This window comes from Neophocaena asiaeorientalis, unplaced genomic scaffold (assembly GCF_003031525.2).
Source record: "Neophocaena asiaeorientalis asiaeorientalis breed wild unplaced genomic scaffold, Neophocaena_asiaeorientalis_V1.1 scaffold46, whole genome shotgun sequence".
In the NCBI taxonomy this organism is placed as follows: domain Eukaryota; kingdom Metazoa; phylum Chordata; class Mammalia; order Artiodactyla; family Phocoenidae; genus Neophocaena; species Neophocaena asiaeorientalis.
In genome coordinates, this window is record NW_020175393.1 from 8,904,248 (window position 1) to 8,922,896 (window position 18,649).

Below are 18,649 nucleotides of genomic sequence, written 5' to 3' on the forward strand. Positions count from 1 at the left end.
CTTCAATTTGAGACCAAGGGCAACTGTCAGCGACTTGAAAAAGAAGGAAACCAGTTCCTTCTGCAAGAAGAATGCAGGGGCATTTCCTCACAGTGTGATCTGAAGATTCCAGGCATGGCCTTTCCACTGGGATAAGGAACAGCTTTACGATTGGGGAGAGATGCTGTGGGGAGCAAGGGAGAAGCCTGCCTGGGGCTTCAAAGCTCCCTATAACTGGGAGAGGGAGGGTCCTAATTCCAAGGGAACAGCTGCCCAGAGCACGGCCGAGGGTACCACTTAACCCAATGGGACAAATACAAAGTGCTTATTCCATTTTTTAGTCCTTTCAGACCACTTTCACACAAATGATCCCATCTGAACCTCACCAAGACCTGTGATGTAAGCAAGGCAGTGATAATTATTCCTACTCAACAGATTAATTAACTAAAGCTTAGAAAGGTTAACTTGATCAAGATCAAATAACAAAACGGTGCTGGAACCAGGTTTCCTGATTCCTGACTCAGTCTACTCACCACTCTACCATCTGGCCTCTTCTGTGCTTATCCATGAAAATAGCCAGCTTTCTCTTCCATTATACCCCCCAACTCAATTACTCAACAAGGCCACTTGGAGGATCAGCTAAGAATCTTAGGGAGGGGCTGGGGGATCAAGGGCATTTTGGATGGAGCCTCGTGGAGAGCTAGGCACCCTGAGACAGATGTCTCAATGTCACTGGGGATGTGAAGGCATGTGGCCCCAACCAAACTGGCTCACAGAGCCACAGATGGGGACGCCTGGTTCTCCAAACACAAGGCTCCTTGCTTTTAATGTGTTTAATCTTTAGAAAAGGCCTTGAAATACTGGCAATTACAGGGAAACAACAGTACTTGAGAAATTCCACGATCCTACATTTTCTACAACTTCTTGCCCAGTGGCCACTCTGATCCCAGAAGCACTAGCTACACTTCTCAAAGCTCCCCATCCCTTTTCTAGGCTGAGGCTTCTGTTCTAAAGAATAATTGGCTTTTCCTTACGGTTCGACATCAACAGTCTGCTCTCCAGGTCCTGGGGTGACTGTCACGTTGCTGCCGTCGATGCTGTCTGAAGCACAAAAACCAGGGGTCACTGGTCAACAGGGAAGGGTACTGAAGAAACTAAATGAGCAGTTACCTAAACAGTCATGACAAGGCCCCTCTCCTACCCAACCCATGCCAGAGTTACCCCAGCAGTCTCCGAGGAGTTGGATGGAATGTGGAGCAACGTGGCTTAGCGTTTCCCCACTTCTCACACAGGGTAAGGAGTGGCCAGCTGCCCCACTCTGGTCTGCTTAAGCTTTTTATTTATTTTAAAAATTATTTAAAAATAATTTTTGGCTGTGTGTGCGGGGCCTGTGGGAACCTAGTTCCTCGACCGGGGATTGACCCCAGGCCCTCCGCAGTGAAAGTGTGGAGTCCTAAGCGCTGGGCCGCTAGGGAATTCCCCTGTTAATTTGTCTTATTTCTATGAAACTATTCTTGCTCCAGAAAGAGATCCTGGCTACAGGGCTCTCCTGCTTGATCTTTTTTTTTAATAAATTTTTTATTTATTTTTATTTTTAGCTGCATTGGATCTTCCCTGTGGTGCATGGGCTTTCTCTAGTTGTGGTGAGCGGGGGCCATTCTTTGATGAAGTGCGCAGGCGGTGGCTTCTCTTGTTGCGGAGCACGGGCTCTAGGCCCGTGGGCTTCAGTAGTTGTGGCACACGGGCTCAGCAACTGTGGTTCGCAGGCTCAGTAGTTGTAGTGCATGGGCTTAGGCGCTCCGCGGCATGTGGGATCTTCCCGGACCTCGGCTCGAACCCATGTCCCCTGCATTGGCAGGCGGATTCTTTAGCCCTGCCCCACCAGGGAAGCTCTCCTGCTTGATCTTTACACAGCATGCTAAAATGTGAAGGTGTGGTCTTACATATAACCCCATTTGTACATCTACTTAATACATTTATTTTTTTATTTTATTTTTATTTTTTTTGTGGTACGGGGGCCTCTCACTGTTGTGGCCTCTCCCGTCGCGGAGCCCAGGCTCCGGATGCACAGGCTCAGCGGCCATGGCTCACAGGCCCAGCCGCTCCGAGGCATGTGGCATCCTCCCAGTCCGGGGCACGAACCCGCGTCCCCTGCATCGGCAGGTGGGCTCTCAACCACTGCGCCACCAGGGAAGCCCCTACTTAGTACATTTATTTTGGATGTCTTACACGGTTATCCACAGCACCCTTCGTTTTTCCCTATCCCAAAGAAACTCTGATTATCGCTCTACGTGTTAGTCTCCGCGGCTAGACTGTGTTTGCCCTGAGAAGTATTCTTTCTAGCCCCCAGCACATTGCCTGGTACACAGAATCGAGCCACCGCCAAGGTCTGTGGAAAACGAGACGACAGAACGCGAGGCCTCCTGGGGCAGCACCCAGCACAGTCGGGGCACCGCCCCTAAGGTAGCGGAGGCGGGGACAGGGGCGACTCACTGGGGCGGCAGAGCAGCACGCGAGGCGTGGGCGTGAGGGGCGTGAGGGGCAGCTGCGGATGCGCGCCGGCGCCGTGGCCGGAGATGAGCACGTTGCTGAAGAGCCCCGAACCCTGGCGCACCGGGCTGAGCATGGGCGGGGGCGTGTAGGGGGGCAGCTCGTGGGCGGGGTCGAGGAGCAAGTGGTCGCCCAGGACGCGCGGGGAGCGCAGCTGGCTCTGGTACAGGGTGGCGCCAGAGTGCGAGGCGGCGAGGTTGGGGGTGTAGGAGGGCGGAGGCGGGATGAAGAGCGGCTCCGGCCGGTGCCGGAACTTTTTCTTCTCCGGCGCGGTCTTGAGGGCTTCCTCAGCTTTGGCCAAGCCTGGCTGATGCTTCTTGGGAATTTCCTACAATGGGAAGAATGATCCGATTCAAATACTTGGGCTTTTCCCACAGGCCCTTTCCACAGGCTGAGGGAAGGGGGACTGCTGTCCTAACGGGGACCCCTCCCCCCTTCCACTCGTCTGACCCCAGCATCCTCCGCCTTCAGAAACGGCCACATCCACTTCAGACAAGGCGAGATCTGGTGGCTTGATTAGGCAGAAAACTTTGGTTTTGGAGGAAATCCCTCATGTCTGGAGAGGGATGGGGGTGGTAGGAATAGTGGGTGGGCAAGAAAGAATATATTCACATTCTTTATTGCTTATCACTGCATTCCCATCTGGTGAGTGGAATCCAGCTGAGTGGGCCCTTTAATTCCCCACTGCTCCCCGGGGACTGACATCGGGGACAGATAACACATGTTCTGAGGCGGCGACAGAAGAATCTATTCAGGGAAGCTGGGCAGAGGCTGTGGGGCAGGAAGAGGGGGTCAGGCCTTGGCCAAGGCTCCCAGGGCCAGTGACCCACACTGGGCTCTTCTTCAAGGTAACCTTAGGGTTGAGGAGAGCCATCGCGGATCTTTGAGGCCCGTCTCATGTGCTCTCCTAGAAGTGGATCTGGTGAGCCTCCCCGCCTCACCACCCCTCATTACTGCTCCCAGCACTGGTGGCTTATCTGTGGCAAACCCTTCTTGTAGGTTGGTTTCCTGTCAGCAGGGTTAGTTTATTTTATTCCAGCAGAACCAAGCATCTTCTGGAAGGAAGATCTGCCACATGGGTACAGATATACTAATAAGTAAACACACGCACGGAAAGAGATAAGCAGGGCATGCCCAAGCCAAACACAAACAGTCTTGGTTGTATGCCAGCATCAGCCCAGAAAAACGGAGAGCTGGGTGTGGCTGGAGAGGCAGTCGTGCGGTTGGGAGGGGCTGTGAGGATACCTGCAGAAAAGTTCTGGGCAGTTCTGTGGTCCCCTCCCAGGCCCTGCAGGCCAGTGCTCGTCACAGCTGTGGTCCCTGGCAATCCCTGTGCTCAGGGTGACGCCTGAGTAGGAGGCAGCAGGGGGTGATGGGAAGGGTCGGCCATGGTCACGTGACCAGCCTCCTCCAGGCCATGTGACCTGCCCCAGTCACCTCTCAGCTCTGGGCTCCTCCCCCTCAGGGCCCCTTCTGCTGCCTTCAGCACTTCAGGCTGCCCCTCGTGCCTCTCCCTCAGCTTCATCATCTTCTGGGGTGCCGTCCCAGCCCCTAGGAGGGGAGTCTAGGGAAGCAGAAAGGTGAGGAAAGGGGAAGGGGCAGCGGGGACCCCCCAGGCCCCCGGGGGGCTCTCCTTAGGTCAGAGAGCCCCAACCTGCTTCCTTTCCCCACCAGGGGGCTCCTCACCACCTGAGGCTAAGGTGGAGAGAGGGGGCTGAGCAATGGGAAGAAGGTGCACGTGCCCCCAACTTGGGGAGCCATCTTGACACTTCACACCTGGTTCCTGGGTAACGGATGTGGTCACCTGAGGACCCCGAGTGACTTCAACCCTGCACTGGGATCCAGACCTCTGACCACAGGGCCAAAGGTCCCTTTCGGGCTCTCTCTACGAGCCTCTGGGTTCTGTTACAACAGCTCTATTCTGGGACTTTCCCATCCTCCAGGCAAGGCTCTGAGACCCTGGGCCAGGGAAGGCCCCCGGAATATCAGACCTGGATGTCAGGTGGGAGGAAGCATTTACAGAGTTCCAGCCAAGCTGGAGACAGGGCCAAGCGCCGAGAGGTTTTAAAAGCTCCCCAGAGAGATGACAGTCACTGAGGAGGCCAACACCACCCCTGCCCCCCAAACCCAGATCAGGGAGAAACTGAAGTTCTGAGAGGGGAAGGGTCTCGGCTGGCTGCATCCCAGATGGCTAGGAGCAGAGTGGGGATTAAAACACAGGGCTCCTACTTGGACATTTTGATTTCTTTATATTAAGTGTCAGGACCTTGCTCACACTTACTCAAGCCCTACCTACACGCTTCCATTTCGGCTTATCTCCTCACAGTATGTCTCTCACCCTTCCCACAAAACCAAGTTCACCTCTGCCTTGGAACTCCCCTCTTGACGATCTTCTAAGCAAACTCGCATCAAACTTCCCTTGCCTCATCCCAGTCCCTAATGACCTTAGCTCCCCAGGTATGTCCCCCACCAGCCACACGCAGGGCATTGCTGCCTTGCTCTGTCTTGAACTGGGGCGGGGCTGCTGCCTGGGGCTCTGACCCCTGTGTGACTACGATCCTTACTCTCCAGCTTCAGGCTGAGAGTTTCCAAAGGGTAGAAACAGCATCCCTCCCACCAAATGAGGAACTTCCCTGGGCAAAGAGGGGGCTTGGCTGTGTCGTTTCATCTCTCTGCCTGTTGCTGGCCCCCAAGACCTGCCAGCTGATGAGAATCCTCGCCTCTAGAGGTTGTCCATCTGTCTTTCCTCTTTTGAGCCCTGATATTACATAGAAAACCAAAAAGGCTCTTTCTGGATTTTTCTAGTTCTCGTAATTATCCTCCTGATCCCTATTCTGGCCCAACCGCACTCGTGTCTCCTGGAATCCCAGCAGCTGCCTATTCTGTGAGGACAAATGTGACTCAGTGTGCTACTCTGTGGGGAGGGGACAGATCTGAGGTAGTGAATCACATGGGTTACAGACTCCCCCGGGGAGGGGTGGAGGGAGGGAGAGAGGGGCAGGGGGACAGAGAGAGAGAGAGAGAGAGGGAAGGAGAGTGAGAGAGATCTCTGTCCCAGAGCCAAGCTAAGCTGCTTGGGTGATGCGCTCGGAACTTGAGAAAGAGAAGAACAGTGAATAAGAAACACAAATCTCTTTGCTTTCTTGAGATTGGGGAGTGGGCGTCTCAGGGGAATTACTTTGGGAATCTTAATGAATCCGGTCCTCTGAGGGTATTTATTTACACAGGGGTGATACTGAAGATATTAAGCATGTGGTAAGGCTGACTCACCATCAGAATGGATGCCAGCGCTACTGCCTGGAGGACCTGCTGTGCCAGGGGTTGCCTCTTTGGTTGCTGGATCTGGGGAGGTCTGGAGGTCCTGGGGGAGGGGCCAGGACCCTGGGCAGTAGCTATTTATTATCTGGGACAGTACTTCCATATTTTAATAACTGCGATCACCAGCTGAGTTATCACCTCTGTTTAATCTAGGAACATCTTCGGGTCTCTCAGAATCTAACCCAGACCATTAGCCTGGTAGAGTGCCAGGTGTTTACTGGGTGGCAGGCAGTGCAGACACGGATGGGATTCCCAAGGTGGCTGCGGGGGGCTCAGCCCAGAGAGGCCAAGTCACGTCTGAGCTCAGGCCAGGGGCCCTGGCAGAGCTGTCCCCATCTCCAAGAAAGCAAAGGGATGTCCCCACCCCAGGCAGGCAGGGCAGAGCAGCAACTCACAGCAGGCGGGTGGGGGGCAGCCCCTTGGGGTGAGTGTGGGGGAGAGAGGGTCATCCTCACGAGCACGGGCATCTCGTCGTCCGACATCGAGCTGGCTGGCTTGTCTCTGGCTGAGGGGGCGGCAGCGACGCTGTTGGCGAAGCCCTGAGAGCTGGGCTTGGGCGGGAGAAGCTTGACAGGGACAGACACGGGCATGACCATAGGCGTGAGGCTTTCCACCTCGGGTGGGAGCTGCGGTGGCGGCGGAGGCGGAGGCGGAGGCGGCAGTGGCGGCTGAGGCGGAGGCGCCGGGGCCTTCTCTCCTTCCTCCTACACAGACAATAAAGGCTTTGATCCTGGGCTGAGAGCAGCTCTCATGGGGGGGATGCACTTTGCTCTTCCTGAAACGTTCCTGGACATCACACGTGGGTGACAGAGAACCGCTGCAGGGTGGTTTCCTTCCTGCCAGCCTGAGTCCCTCGGCTCCAGTGATGCCCGTCGGCAATGGACAAGGCACTTGATTTTCTACATTAAAAAATCTTGACCGTGTATCACTTGTATATTAAAACAAATAGTGAAGAAAAATTTTTGTGTGGCTGTCATTGCTTTTAAAGAAAAGGACATGGACTTAGAATCAGACCAAAAAAAAACAAAAAAAAACAAAAAAAACACAAGCTCTTGTGCAGGACCTTTTAATTCTATGGGCCTCAGTTTACTCATCTGTCAAATGGAGGAAAAGCTCTTTTAACTGGCATGGTCGGGAGACGGAGTGACCTGGGTCACATCAAAGTTTTTGGTGAACAGAGTTAATCCCATAGACTTAAATTAAGATTAACAGCATTCAAAGAATTGAGAAAGTTCTTTGAATTTTAATCTAACTCTAAAACTGCATGGGTAGTTCACCACAAGGGCATCCTGCCTGGATAATCCTAAGGGCATTCAAAGGTCTTCGGATGTTAGAGTCTACCACTAGTGCCCTGGTGAACAGAGAATGCTGGCTGGGAGCCCGATGGTCACATTAGCTTTCCCTGGCCATTGACTACGGATCTGGAAGGCCCAAGGGACCCTGGTCTTGAGTACTTCAAGGAGCAGAAGTTGAAAACAATAGTGCATCAACATGTTTTCTTTGCTGTCTTCTCCAGGAGCTGGAGAGGCTGGGATCCCCTAAAAGGATTTCTACCACCTCAGTTCTGGACTCTTGTTCATGAAGCCAGTGGAAGCGGAGACTGTGTGACCTGGCTGGCTCCCAGCGTCAAAGCTTGAGTACTTTCGTTAGGGAAGGGCTATGCCTCCTCAGGTTCCCCGAGTGGGGCTCACATCACTCTCTGATGGCAGCAAAGCAAAGCAAGCAGCACATGGCCTGGGAAGGACCGGGGACTGACTCCTCCTCACCTGTTTGAGGCTGGGGGAGGCCCTCATCCCCCCGTGGGACCGCATGTGGCCATTCAGGGCAGGCAGACTCTTGAACTCCTTCAGGCAGATGGAGCATGTCAGCTTGTTCTTGGCATCAAACTGCTCCCCAAACACTCCTTTTGGTTGGCCACTGCTCAAGGGTAGGACCAAGTGGAGAGGACACACACATTGATGACGGGAAACAGTGACTCATCACAAGACCTCACACCCTACAATGAACCCATTTCATTCATCCAGAGCTCCCACGGCCATGGCCCTACTTGTATTACCCCAATTCCCTTCAGAGAACTAAGCCCAATTTGCAGATGGAAAACTGAGGCTCAAGAGTAGGAAAGGGCGTGCTCAAGATCATGCAAGAGTTGAACCAAACGTCTTTCTTCATTCCAGGCCTTCAGGTGCTGGGTTTTTTCCCACCTCTGGCTTATGACCCTTCTAGAATCAGCTTCGGCTCTCCTCTTCCAGAAGTCTTCCCTTAGACACATGGGTCTCAGTCTTCTGGTTCAGCCTCCAGGTTGCATGTCTTAGTTTGTAAGGTTCTGGCTAAGTCTTTATTTACCAAACCCATGAGGGGAGGAAACAAGACTGTACTATTCACTGAGGCATCCTCATAGCTTAGTTCCATGCCTAGCACACAGTAGGTACTAAATAAATACTCACTGAATGGACAGAGGGCAGAACAGGGGCTTTGGAGTCTATCCCAGCATCCCTACTTTCTTGATGTGCAACCTTAAGCTCTCTGAGCCTCAGTTTTCTCATTTGTAAAATAATAATGATAATAATAGTTAACAGTGGTTGAGTGCTTACTATGTGCTAGGCACATGGTAATCACACCAACCCTCACGGAGCTACTACTTTTATTACGTATGATATAAAGTAATAATAAGCACTCAAAAACAATAGCTGCTATTATTATTCTTACAAATTTCTTTGAGGAATTGACTTTGAATTTAGAAATGAATCATGAGACAGTTCAGGGAAACCTTCCCGTCTCCCAAAATGCCAACAAGCCTCCATGCATCCATCCTACCTTGAGTCAGGGGACCCTGGCTGGGCTCTGCCATCAGGTAGGTGCATCTATTTTGAGCCATGCAGGACACCAGAAGAAAGAAGAAAAAAAACAAATGTGTTTCTGATGGGAGGAGTCCTTGAGCGGCGGGAACCCCAGGGCCTGCACACTTCTAGGATTCTTTCCGCTCTCTGCCTCACGCAGACCGGGCTCACAGATACGCACGCCCTTGCCCTTCCACACCTGAGGCTTCCAGATTTCTTTCCCCTGATGTTCCCTGGTTTGGGGCCATGCCCCCTCACGGAGCCCCACCAGCCACAAGCCCACTGGGACTCAATCCCCCACCTCCTTCCTTCCTGTTCTCCCTGTCCACCTACTCTGTACACAGACAGGCTCCATTCCCGAATGGAGGGCTGGACGACACAGCCTCACGCTGGGAGACCTCAGCTTTGGCCATGTCATCTTATTCTTATATTCACAAAGTCTCTCAGTTACTACAGGCCTGAGTCTTAAACAAAACCGGGTCAAGGGGACTTTATGCCTGGTCTTCAACCTTCATCGGAGCCCTCTCTCCATCTACCCCAGTCCTATTCAAGGTGCCCTCCTCCCCCGACCTTGTTGTCACTTGAGTGGAGCACCTGGGACACCGCGAAGGCCTGTACGGTGCCCAGGACACAGTAGGCAGTTTTGTGATCAAATACATTTTGGAAATAATCAAGGGTTAATAACCGTCACCCTCAGGCTGAATCTGGCCTGCAGACATGGTTTGCTTGGCTGGACTGTTTTAAAAAATCCCAAGAATGTCATTAGATGGGACGTCTGCTCTCTAGTCCACACAGTCCTTATCATCTCATACCAGGCCGTTTTGCTTACTGACTTTACCTGCCTGGATCCTGTGGGCAGCTAAGGTTTTCACCTCTGCAACTACACAAGGTACCCCCTGGGGAGATCTGCAGTGCACATGAGCATATGAAAGGCTCTGAGAAGCCCAGCAGCACTGCAGCCCGTTTCACTTTAAGAACCCGCAAATTTGTTTATCCAGAGAACCCATTCCCCTCCTCCCAGCAATATCCGTTCAACATTCTACGGAACTCCTATTCTGGGCTTTAGACTTTGAGAAATGCTATCATAATGTGGTCTCCCTCCCAAAAGGGGAACGATTTCATAGGAAATTCCCTAAGGATACAGACTTAAGGGGCACCAGACACGGTGGTGGTCCCTGGGCACCTGATCAGGCCTTGACCATTATGTGCATCATTCAGGACCCGATACGGTGTATTGCCCGTCTCCTGAGTGAGACTGTAAGCTCTATGGGCAAAGGACTGAGTCAAAATCGCTTTTGCATTCCACAGCATCTGGCTAACGTTTGTGGAACAAATAAAGAACAGAAGTGTCGGAGGGGTTTGGAGAGCGGACTGGGCACTACATAGACGCATCTCTGGCTGGCTCATGGGCACACTGAGACACCAGGAGAAACAGCCACTGTGAGAATACCTGGGGCCACACGGCACTGGGAGACGGCTGCTGGTGCTGAGGCCCCATGTTGTTGAGGTGGATGCCACTGGGGGACAGGAGCGGCCGGTGGGGCAGCACACTGCCGACCCTGTTCAGGTCCGAGCTTGCCGGGTCACCCATTCCCGTATCTGGAGGCCCCAGGTCCCCGTGGGAGCTCAGCATGGCCTGGGCCTGCCTGTCGCTTGGGTAAGTCTTGGGCTGACCGTCCTCAGGCTGCTGGGGCTGGGGCAGGTGGCTCTGCTGGTACACGGGGTGGCCGTAGGGCTGCTGGGGCTCCTGGTAGTAGTACTGGGGCACGGAGCCCAGCTGAATCAGCTGGACAGCGTGCGCCTGCTCCGGGGTGTACTGGTGGGGGTCCCTGTGATAAGAAGGGGGCTGCAGGTGCATCTGCGGCTGCCGCGACTCTGGCAAATGCTGCGCCATGGGCGAGGACTGGTAATACTGAGGTATCTGCATCGCACCCTGCCGCTGCTGCAGCTGCTGGGGCTGCGCTGGGCAAACCTGCTGCTGCGGCGGCGGCTGCATGTCTTGCACTGACATCCGCGGCTGCCCGGCTTGCTGCTGCTGCTGCTGCGGGTAATACTGGTGCTGTGGCATGTGCTGGGACAGCATCTGGGGGGCCTGCAGTGACTGTCCTCCCTGCACCGGCATCTGGGCCAGTGGCTGCTGGTAGTCATAATACGGGTGCCCTTGGCTTGGGTGCGGCACAACCTGAAGGGCTGGTTTGGACAGCCCGCCAGTGAAACCAGGGTGAGGCTGCTGGGGCACCTGCTGGTAGCGGGAAGGGAGAGCCGGTGCTGGGGGCTCCATGGGCTTCTGGGACAGCAACTGGCGGAGGGCGCTTTCAGGGGCTCCGTCCATCACCGCTGACTGGGTGTGCAGCACCTGGGCCATATTGTTGACCTGAATTCGCAGGTTTTGGTTGGCAAACACCTGGGTGAAAGAGTCTAGCTTGTGCAGGACACCACTGGTGAGCTTCTGGGTCCGGATCTCGCTGGCCTGGGAGTAGGTGTACTGGTAGCCATCGGTGGGCTCCGCCTGGGCTGGAGATCCCCACATCATGTTCGAGTTGGTCAGGTTGCCACGTAGCTGGACGTGGTTTCCAGGCCCTGCATGGCCTGCCCACCCTCCCTGCCTTGAGGTGTCCACTTGGCCAAGCGTTTTGGAGCCAACAGGCAAGCCCAGACCATCCCGAGTGTCTTGAGGGAAGTGGGGGGAGATGGGTGATGCCTGAGGGGCATCCATTCCAGCCCCGGGGACTGTATTCCCATAGTTGTGGTTCAGCCCACCGTGGATGCCAAGTGGTGGCTGTTGGTAGAAAAGGTTCTCACCACCGTGGGCCACGTGATTGGTCTTGTACAGTTGCTGATCCCCCATGGTGCCTGCCTTGATCGTGAACGTCCAGCCGCAAAACCATAAAAAATGATCAATGACACAAACCCGAAAGGACTGAAACCCTGAGAAGCAGAGAGAAAGCGTCCACACTACTCCACGGTTGACATGTCCATGACTGTGGCTGGAGCCAGGTGTTCCTGTTGGCCTCTACCACGCATGTGCAGGGCCGGGGGTTTTACATCCTCACCCGGGCTGAGGTACGGACCAAACACCACGGTGGTGAAGAGATGCTGCTCACAACTGCAAGACAAGATGCAAAGGGCAGGAAAGGATTTACCTGGATGTTTTGCGATGGGCTACTGTATCTACCACAACCCATTATGGAAATAAACACAAAACAGGAGCCTGGATTAGAAATAGCCAGTTTCATACATGTCACTCCTTTACACTGATTCTGCAGATCCTGACCCCCCATGTGAGATATGAACTCTCTTACTTTCAAGCCATTGCTCCACGGCTCATTAGTTCATTGATTCGTTAATTCATTGTTTTGCTCACTGATTAATTCATCCATTCTTCTGGAACCCTGCTATTGAAAGACCAGCACTATTCTAGGTCCTGTAGGGGATATAAAGAAGCTTAAGACATCCATTAATCAATTCATCTGGTCAAAAAATACTTACTAGACATAGACATCTACTAAGTGTAAGACACAATGCTAGGAAGTCATTAAGACAGGGGCCATCTCTCAAGGAGCTTACAGCTAGAAAAGGCAATTGGCCACATGAATAACCACAGTACAAGGAGGAAAGAGATGCATGTAATAAAAAGGTAAAAAATAACAGATAAGGAACGCATAGTCTGGAGAGCGTATTTCTAGCAGAAGAACAGAACCGGAGACAGTTTCAAGGAAAAGCAGTACATGTGTCAGTACACAGCTACCTGCCTCCTTGGGGTCCCTGCTCAGGGAAACATCTGTGCACAGTGCTGACCACCTGGTCGGAAGCCTATGATGTGGCCTGACTCAAAAAAATAGGCTGGGCCAATCAGATTCCCTCTCTTAGAAACATGAACTAGGAAATTTTGAGTGACGGGTCTAGTCTGATTTGAAGCCATACAGGTTCCTCTGTGAACTTCAAACTGGGGTATGTCAACCCCTGGGAGTACACGAAGACTTTCCAAGCACTATACACACACATTCAAAGCTTTAAGAGAATCAGTTTCCAGATCCTCAACTTCCATAAAAACCCTTTTCTAGAACTGATGGGTGGACAGAATTGCAGGACATCTGGTCCTGTCCAAAACATCCATAAGACACTGGGTCTGTAAGATATCTGGTCCACGTCAAAAGGTCCCTGAAATTTGGTCTTATCCAAAATGTCCATAAAGCATATTTGGTCCATGCCAAATGGTTTTGGACAGGACCAGATGTCTGCTAACCAGTGACAGAGGTTCAAGTTGTCCTTTTACACCTGCTCTTTCACAACAGCCCTCCTCCTTTACAAAAGAAAGACAAACTTCTTACTCATTCCATCCCAAATCTTAACTGGGCTTATGCCCCAGGGATAACTCCCCCAGCCGCCACACGAGAGGGCACAGAACATTGAAAGTGAGCAACACTAATAAATAAGTAGTAAATCTTCTTTGCAAGCTGGGTGGTTTCCAATTCTTTCTTTCATTAGGAAGGCCTAATAGAATTAAAATATAATTGTTAGTGATAGATCACTATGTGATTTTTGGTACATAACTCAGAAGCAGATCAAGAACTGAGTTGACCCTGCTTTAATAAAACTTGTATTTTTATCTATTAGTTTATGTGAATGAGGGTTTTTCAGTGTTTACATCTATATAAATGAAAAATGGAAATACAATTGACGCTGATCCTTGTCTCATATCTCATGCAACAAATAGTATTCTTCCATGGATAAATAAAAAAACAGAAGAGAGAACCTGGCACGAGCAAGATTTTATCTCTGGACCTGGGTGCTAACTGCACGGGTGTGCTCACTCTGTAATAACCTGAGCTGTACACTCAGACCTCGTCACATACATGCATGTATGTTATACGTCAATAAAAAAATTACTTAGCCAAAACATGGAAACAGCCTAAATGCCCATCAACAGATGAATGGATAAAGAAGATGTGGTACATATATACAAGTGAAATACTACTCAGCCATAAAAAAGCACACCATAATGCCATTTGCAGCAACATGGATACAACTAGAGATTATCATACTTAGTGAAGGAAGTCAGAAAGAGAAAGACAAACACCATATGATATCCCTTATATGTGGAATCTAAAATATGGCACAAATGAACCTATCTACAAAACAGAAACAGACTCACAGACATAGAGATCAGACTTGTGGTTGCCAAGGCGGGAGGCGGGGAGAGAGAGGGATGGACTGGGAATTTGGGGTTGGTAGATGCAAACTATTATATTGAGAGTGGATAAACAGCAAGGTCCTACTGTACAGCCCAGGGAACTATATCCAATCTCCCGGGATAAACCATAATGGAAAAGAATATTTTTAAAAGAATGTATATGTGTTTAAAACAGTCACTGCTGTACAGCAGAGATTGGCAAAACACTGTAAATCAACTATACTTCAAACAAACAAACAAACAACCCAAAAAACTCCCAAAAGCAAAAAAAAGAACAATGTATTTACATGAAAAAAAATTACTTTGAAAAGTCTCCAGCATCACCACCTAATGTACATTTTCAATGTAATTTTAGTTTTTATGTTTATTAATTATTTATCCAAATTAGAATATATTTTATGTTGTTTTGATTGCCTGCATATTATTAATAATCATAACTATACCTCAAACACGAAGAAAATTTTAGTACTTAGAACTTTCTGATTTCAGGAAATTTAAAAAGTTTTAACTTCATATGAAATCGTTACAATGAAATGTGACCGGGAAACAAACGACAGAGTTTTAAGCACAAAAACATATTACATATATTACATTAGGGTAAAATTCCACAGGGGAAGTGAAACAGAAGTAAAATTTCAAGGAGAAAAAGGAACACTGACTATTAACGAAGAGTGTGTTCATGCATTTTTAAAATGGATGATGGTGGGTGTCAAATTCCTATGGTGTTTAGATTCCACTGGATACATTTAAAACAGTGATGCAATCGTTTTACTTAAAAATCTCAGTGTTTACAATATACTGGAAATTGCATCTTTGGCAGACGTCTAATAAAAAATGTAGATGTAAACTTAAAAATGTGTGAGAGGGTAAATGGTTTTACAAAATCCTTTTATGGGGGAATTTAAGCAGAAAGTTTGAAGACCACTGCTGTAGGCCTCCTCCAACTGGGAGCAAGCCTGAGTTGGTCTCTGTCCCTTTCGGAATGACAAGAGAAGGAGATGGACATTCAAGATGGGGGGTTTGGTTTGGTGGAATGAATGCTGGAACAAGGGAAGCAGTGGTATGGGACAAAGGTTGGCCAAAGATGGCTGGAGCAGATCCTGAAGGTGAAGTGATGCGGTGAGCCTTGAGGACTCCCAGTGACCACTCCCAGCTCAGAGGGTCTGAGCTCCTGATCAGCTGCCTACTCCACAGTTCCACTTTCAGGTTCAAAGCAAACTCATTATCACATCCCCCCAAATGGATGCTCCTCCAAAGTCTCGCCCTTGACTCTTCCTTCTCTCTTAACCAACCACCACAACCTAGCAATTTACTTCCTAATGTTTTCTTAACTGCACCCATTTTTCTCTGGTTCCACTACTATAACCCTAGTCCAAGACACCATATCTACCTTCTGCACTCTTCCAACAGCCTTCTGATTGGTCTCCCTGATTTCAGTCGTGTTCATTCTTGAGACAGCAGCAGCAGAATAAACTTCTCCAAACATAACTCTGCCTCCATCAACCCACTGTTTAAAACCCTGTCATGGCATCTTAGCAACCTTAGGTTAAAGACCAAAATCATTAACAAGGCCGACAGGGCTCCGCAGGGTTTGTTCCCAGCCTCACGATGTACCCCTCTTCTCCTTGTTCTCCAACACCTCCCCATCCCCACCACCCAGCCACTGTGGTCTCTCAGTTCCTTGAACCTGCCAAGCTGCCTCCTACAACAGGACCTTTGCACATGCTGGTCCCCCAATTTGGAGAGCATTCCCCTTCCCCACTCCAATTCCTCATCCAGCCAAGTCTTGGGCAACCTTCAGCTCTCGGCCCAAACTATACTTTCTTGGAAAGTCTATCCTGACACCCACCCCCAAGGCTACATCAGGGTCATTTCTTTTATGTTCTCATAAAACCATATTTCTTTTCTTCAGACCACTCTTCTCAGCCTGTAATTGTACTTCCACCAGTGCAATTATTTGATTAATGATCTTTCTCTCATTAGGGCAGGGACCAAGTCTGTTTTGACCTATGATTCTATTCTCCAAATCTACCGTAATTCCCAGTATATGGTAGGCCCTTTGATAAGAATTTGTTGGTGGAATGGTAATATTGTTGAATGAATGAATCAATAAATGAAAAAAAGAATAATGATCAAGCGTCCCAATGAATTGATATACAGAAAAAGATATTAAGTGTAGGCTGAGCAGATATTAAATTCTCATGAAGAATAGTTTGATTTTACCTGGATCCTGATGGACAAATAGGGTTTACAGAGGTGAGGGGACCAGGAAGGGTATTTCGGCTGAGGGAACAGCATGCACTAAGGCATGGAGTCAGGTGCAGGGGTCCATGCTGGGGACCATGTCCTTGTCAGGAACTCACTGATGATCAGGCTGAATTTGTATGGTCAGGGATAATTGTGAGGCCTTAAAATGATGTCCAGCAGTGTTATCCTGTGGGTATTAGGCCAGGCTGCCCGGCTTAAACCTCGCCACTTAACCTTCCTCGAAAGCTTTGCACCAAGTCACTTCCCCCAGGAAGAATTACTTGTTGAAACTCATCAAACTCTGACCATGATCTGATTCTGTGTTCCTCCATCATGCCCCTGTAGGGGGCATGGAAGCTAGATAACTTTACTTCTGTTGACCTGTCTGCTTTGTTGTGTTCCCAAACTGCAGTGTAAGAGGGATTACTTTGTGTTCTGAGTTACAGGAATCTATTCTTTATTTGTTCATATTTTCTGAACTGGGAACGTAGTTTATTTATAAAGAACCCTAGAAAGTAGGGAACCCTAGGAAGTCAGAGGGGAGCTCCCAAAGTGTGGTTCCCAGGCCAGCAGCATATAACATCACCTGGGAACTTGTTGTAAATGCTGATTCTTGAGGCTCACCTAAACCCACTGAATCTTGGGGGTGGGGACCAGCAGTCTGTGTTTTAATGAGCCTTCCTGTTGAGTTTGATGCCCTCTCAAGTTGAAGGCTGCCTTAGAGGTCAACTCCCCACATTCAGAGGAACAAGTTGAGGCCCAGAGCTGTAACTGCTGGACCTAGAACAGTACCTGACTCACAGTAGTAGGCAATCAAGAGTCATATACTCCTGCCCTGCCACAGAGAACGGACTTGAGGACACGGCGGGGGAGTGGGACGCCGGGACAAAGTGAGAGTGGCATCGATATATATCCACTACCGAATGTAAAACAGCTAGTGGGAAGCAGCAGCACAGCACAGGGAGATCAGCTCGGTGCTTTGTGACCACCTAGAGGGGTGGGATAGGGAGGGTGGAAGGGGGGCTCAAGAGGGAGGAGATATGGGGATATATGTCTGCATATGGCTGATTCACTTTGTTGTACAACAGAAACTAACACAGTATTGTGAAGCAGTTATACTCCAATAAAGATCTATTAAAAAGAAAAAAAGAATCATATACTGAATGAGAGGAAAAACGACCTCCCTAGGAAGATGTACGAAGGTAACAGCAAGACCATGTGCTACTTATTTTACATTAAATTTATGTATTTTTTGAATAGGTACTATATTCACATGGTTCAAAATTCAAAAGGAAAAAAAAAGAAAAAAAAATTCAAAAGGTATAAGAGAGCATACAAAAGACTGGAAATCATCCTAAATAAATACTTGAAAATAAAGTGAAAAGTTAGAGCAAAAATTTTAAAACAGGTATCTGCCCAAAGTCTTCCTCTCAGCCTTGTCCCCAGATACCCAGCCCCCCTCCTGGGACAGTCACTCAGGTTCCTGTATATTCTAAAGATATTTTATGCTCATACAAGAATGCTTGTACACACCCCCACCCCTACCCCCTTTACACAGGCAGTAGCAAACAGTTCAGCATCTTGTCAAAAGGCTGTTTTAAACATATCGTTTTAAACCTGGAAACTGTTCTTGGTGGATTAGTCAATCCCACAGGACTGTTATAATACCAACTCAAGATTCAAGTCTTTGTTATTTTTCTAATAAGGTAACTGCTTTGCTCATTATGTACAACACTTCCCATTGGGTAATTGGCACCAGGAGCTTTTTCATTCATGAACAAATTAACAGAACTACTGCTTTCACATTTCTTTGGTCAAGTCCTCCCTTATTAGAGCAAGGCTCCAGGATTCTGGATTCAGTTTGACAAAAAAATTGTCTGCTCAGAATCTGAGATGCTCTCTCTGATCCCCCTGAAGCATTATAGTCAAACGACCTGCTTCGGAGCCCATCTCCCCACTGTCTGTCCAGTCATTCCAAGGCAGGGACAGCATCCTACACATCTTGGGTCCCCAGTGATTGAGACACAGTAGCTGCTCAATAAACACTCATTGAGCTGAAATGCCAAGCCAGACAAATGAGACCCAAAGCACTTCACCCCTAGATTTCCAAGCTTCTGACATGGACCAAGGGCCAGAATTTACTATTTTCACAGGGCCCTACAGTGCCAGGTTCATGGAACGCTGTACATAATAATAAGGCTCTACAAAGATGTTTTAGCAAGGGCCTTTTCTGTACAGGGCCAGCTAGTAAATATTTTCAGCTTTGCAGGCCATACGATGTCTGTCATAACTCTGCAGTTGCAGCGTGAAAGCAGCCATAAACAATATATTAATGAATGGGTGTGGTCGTGTCCTAATACAACTTTACTTATGGACACTGACATTTGAATTTTATATAATTTTCACATGTCAAGAAATAGTGTTCTTTGTCTGATTTTTCTTTAACCATTTAAAGATGTAAAAAACCCTTCTGGGCTCACAGGCTGTATAAGGACAGTCGGGGGCTGGATTTGGTCCCAGCCCT

At 49.4% G+C, this 18,649-nt stretch overlaps 1 protein-coding gene across 9 annotated transcripts in view; it reads right to left on the minus strand.

The window, feature by feature from the left end:
* TRERF1 (transcriptional regulating factor 1) overlaps positions 1 to 18,649 on the minus strand; it is a 226,292-nt gene that overhangs the window by 29,777 nt on the left and 177,866 nt on the right. For 6 of the 9 annotated variants that reach the window (XM_024765906.1, XM_024765902.1, XM_024765909.1 and 3 more), the window contains 6 exons: positions 10,135 to 11,790; positions 8,662 to 8,708; positions 7,614 to 7,764; positions 6,243 to 6,551; positions 2,473 to 2,857; positions 1,014 to 1,080 (listed from right to left, as the gene is read on the minus strand). In XM_024765906.1, the coding sequence (XP_024621674.1) occupies positions 1,014 to 1,080; positions 2,473 to 2,857; positions 6,243 to 6,551; positions 7,614 to 7,764; positions 8,662 to 8,708; positions 10,135 to 11,532 (2,357 nt within the window). In that variant the 5' untranslated portion in view covers positions 11,533 to 11,790. Of the gene's footprint in view, positions 1 to 1,013; positions 1,081 to 2,472; positions 2,858 to 6,242; positions 6,552 to 7,613; positions 7,765 to 8,661; positions 8,709 to 10,134; positions 11,791 to 11,986; positions 12,109 to 18,649 lie in introns of all 9 variants that reach the window. The other 3 variants (XM_024765910.1, XM_024765911.1, XM_024765907.1) reach the window with 2 other exon arrangements.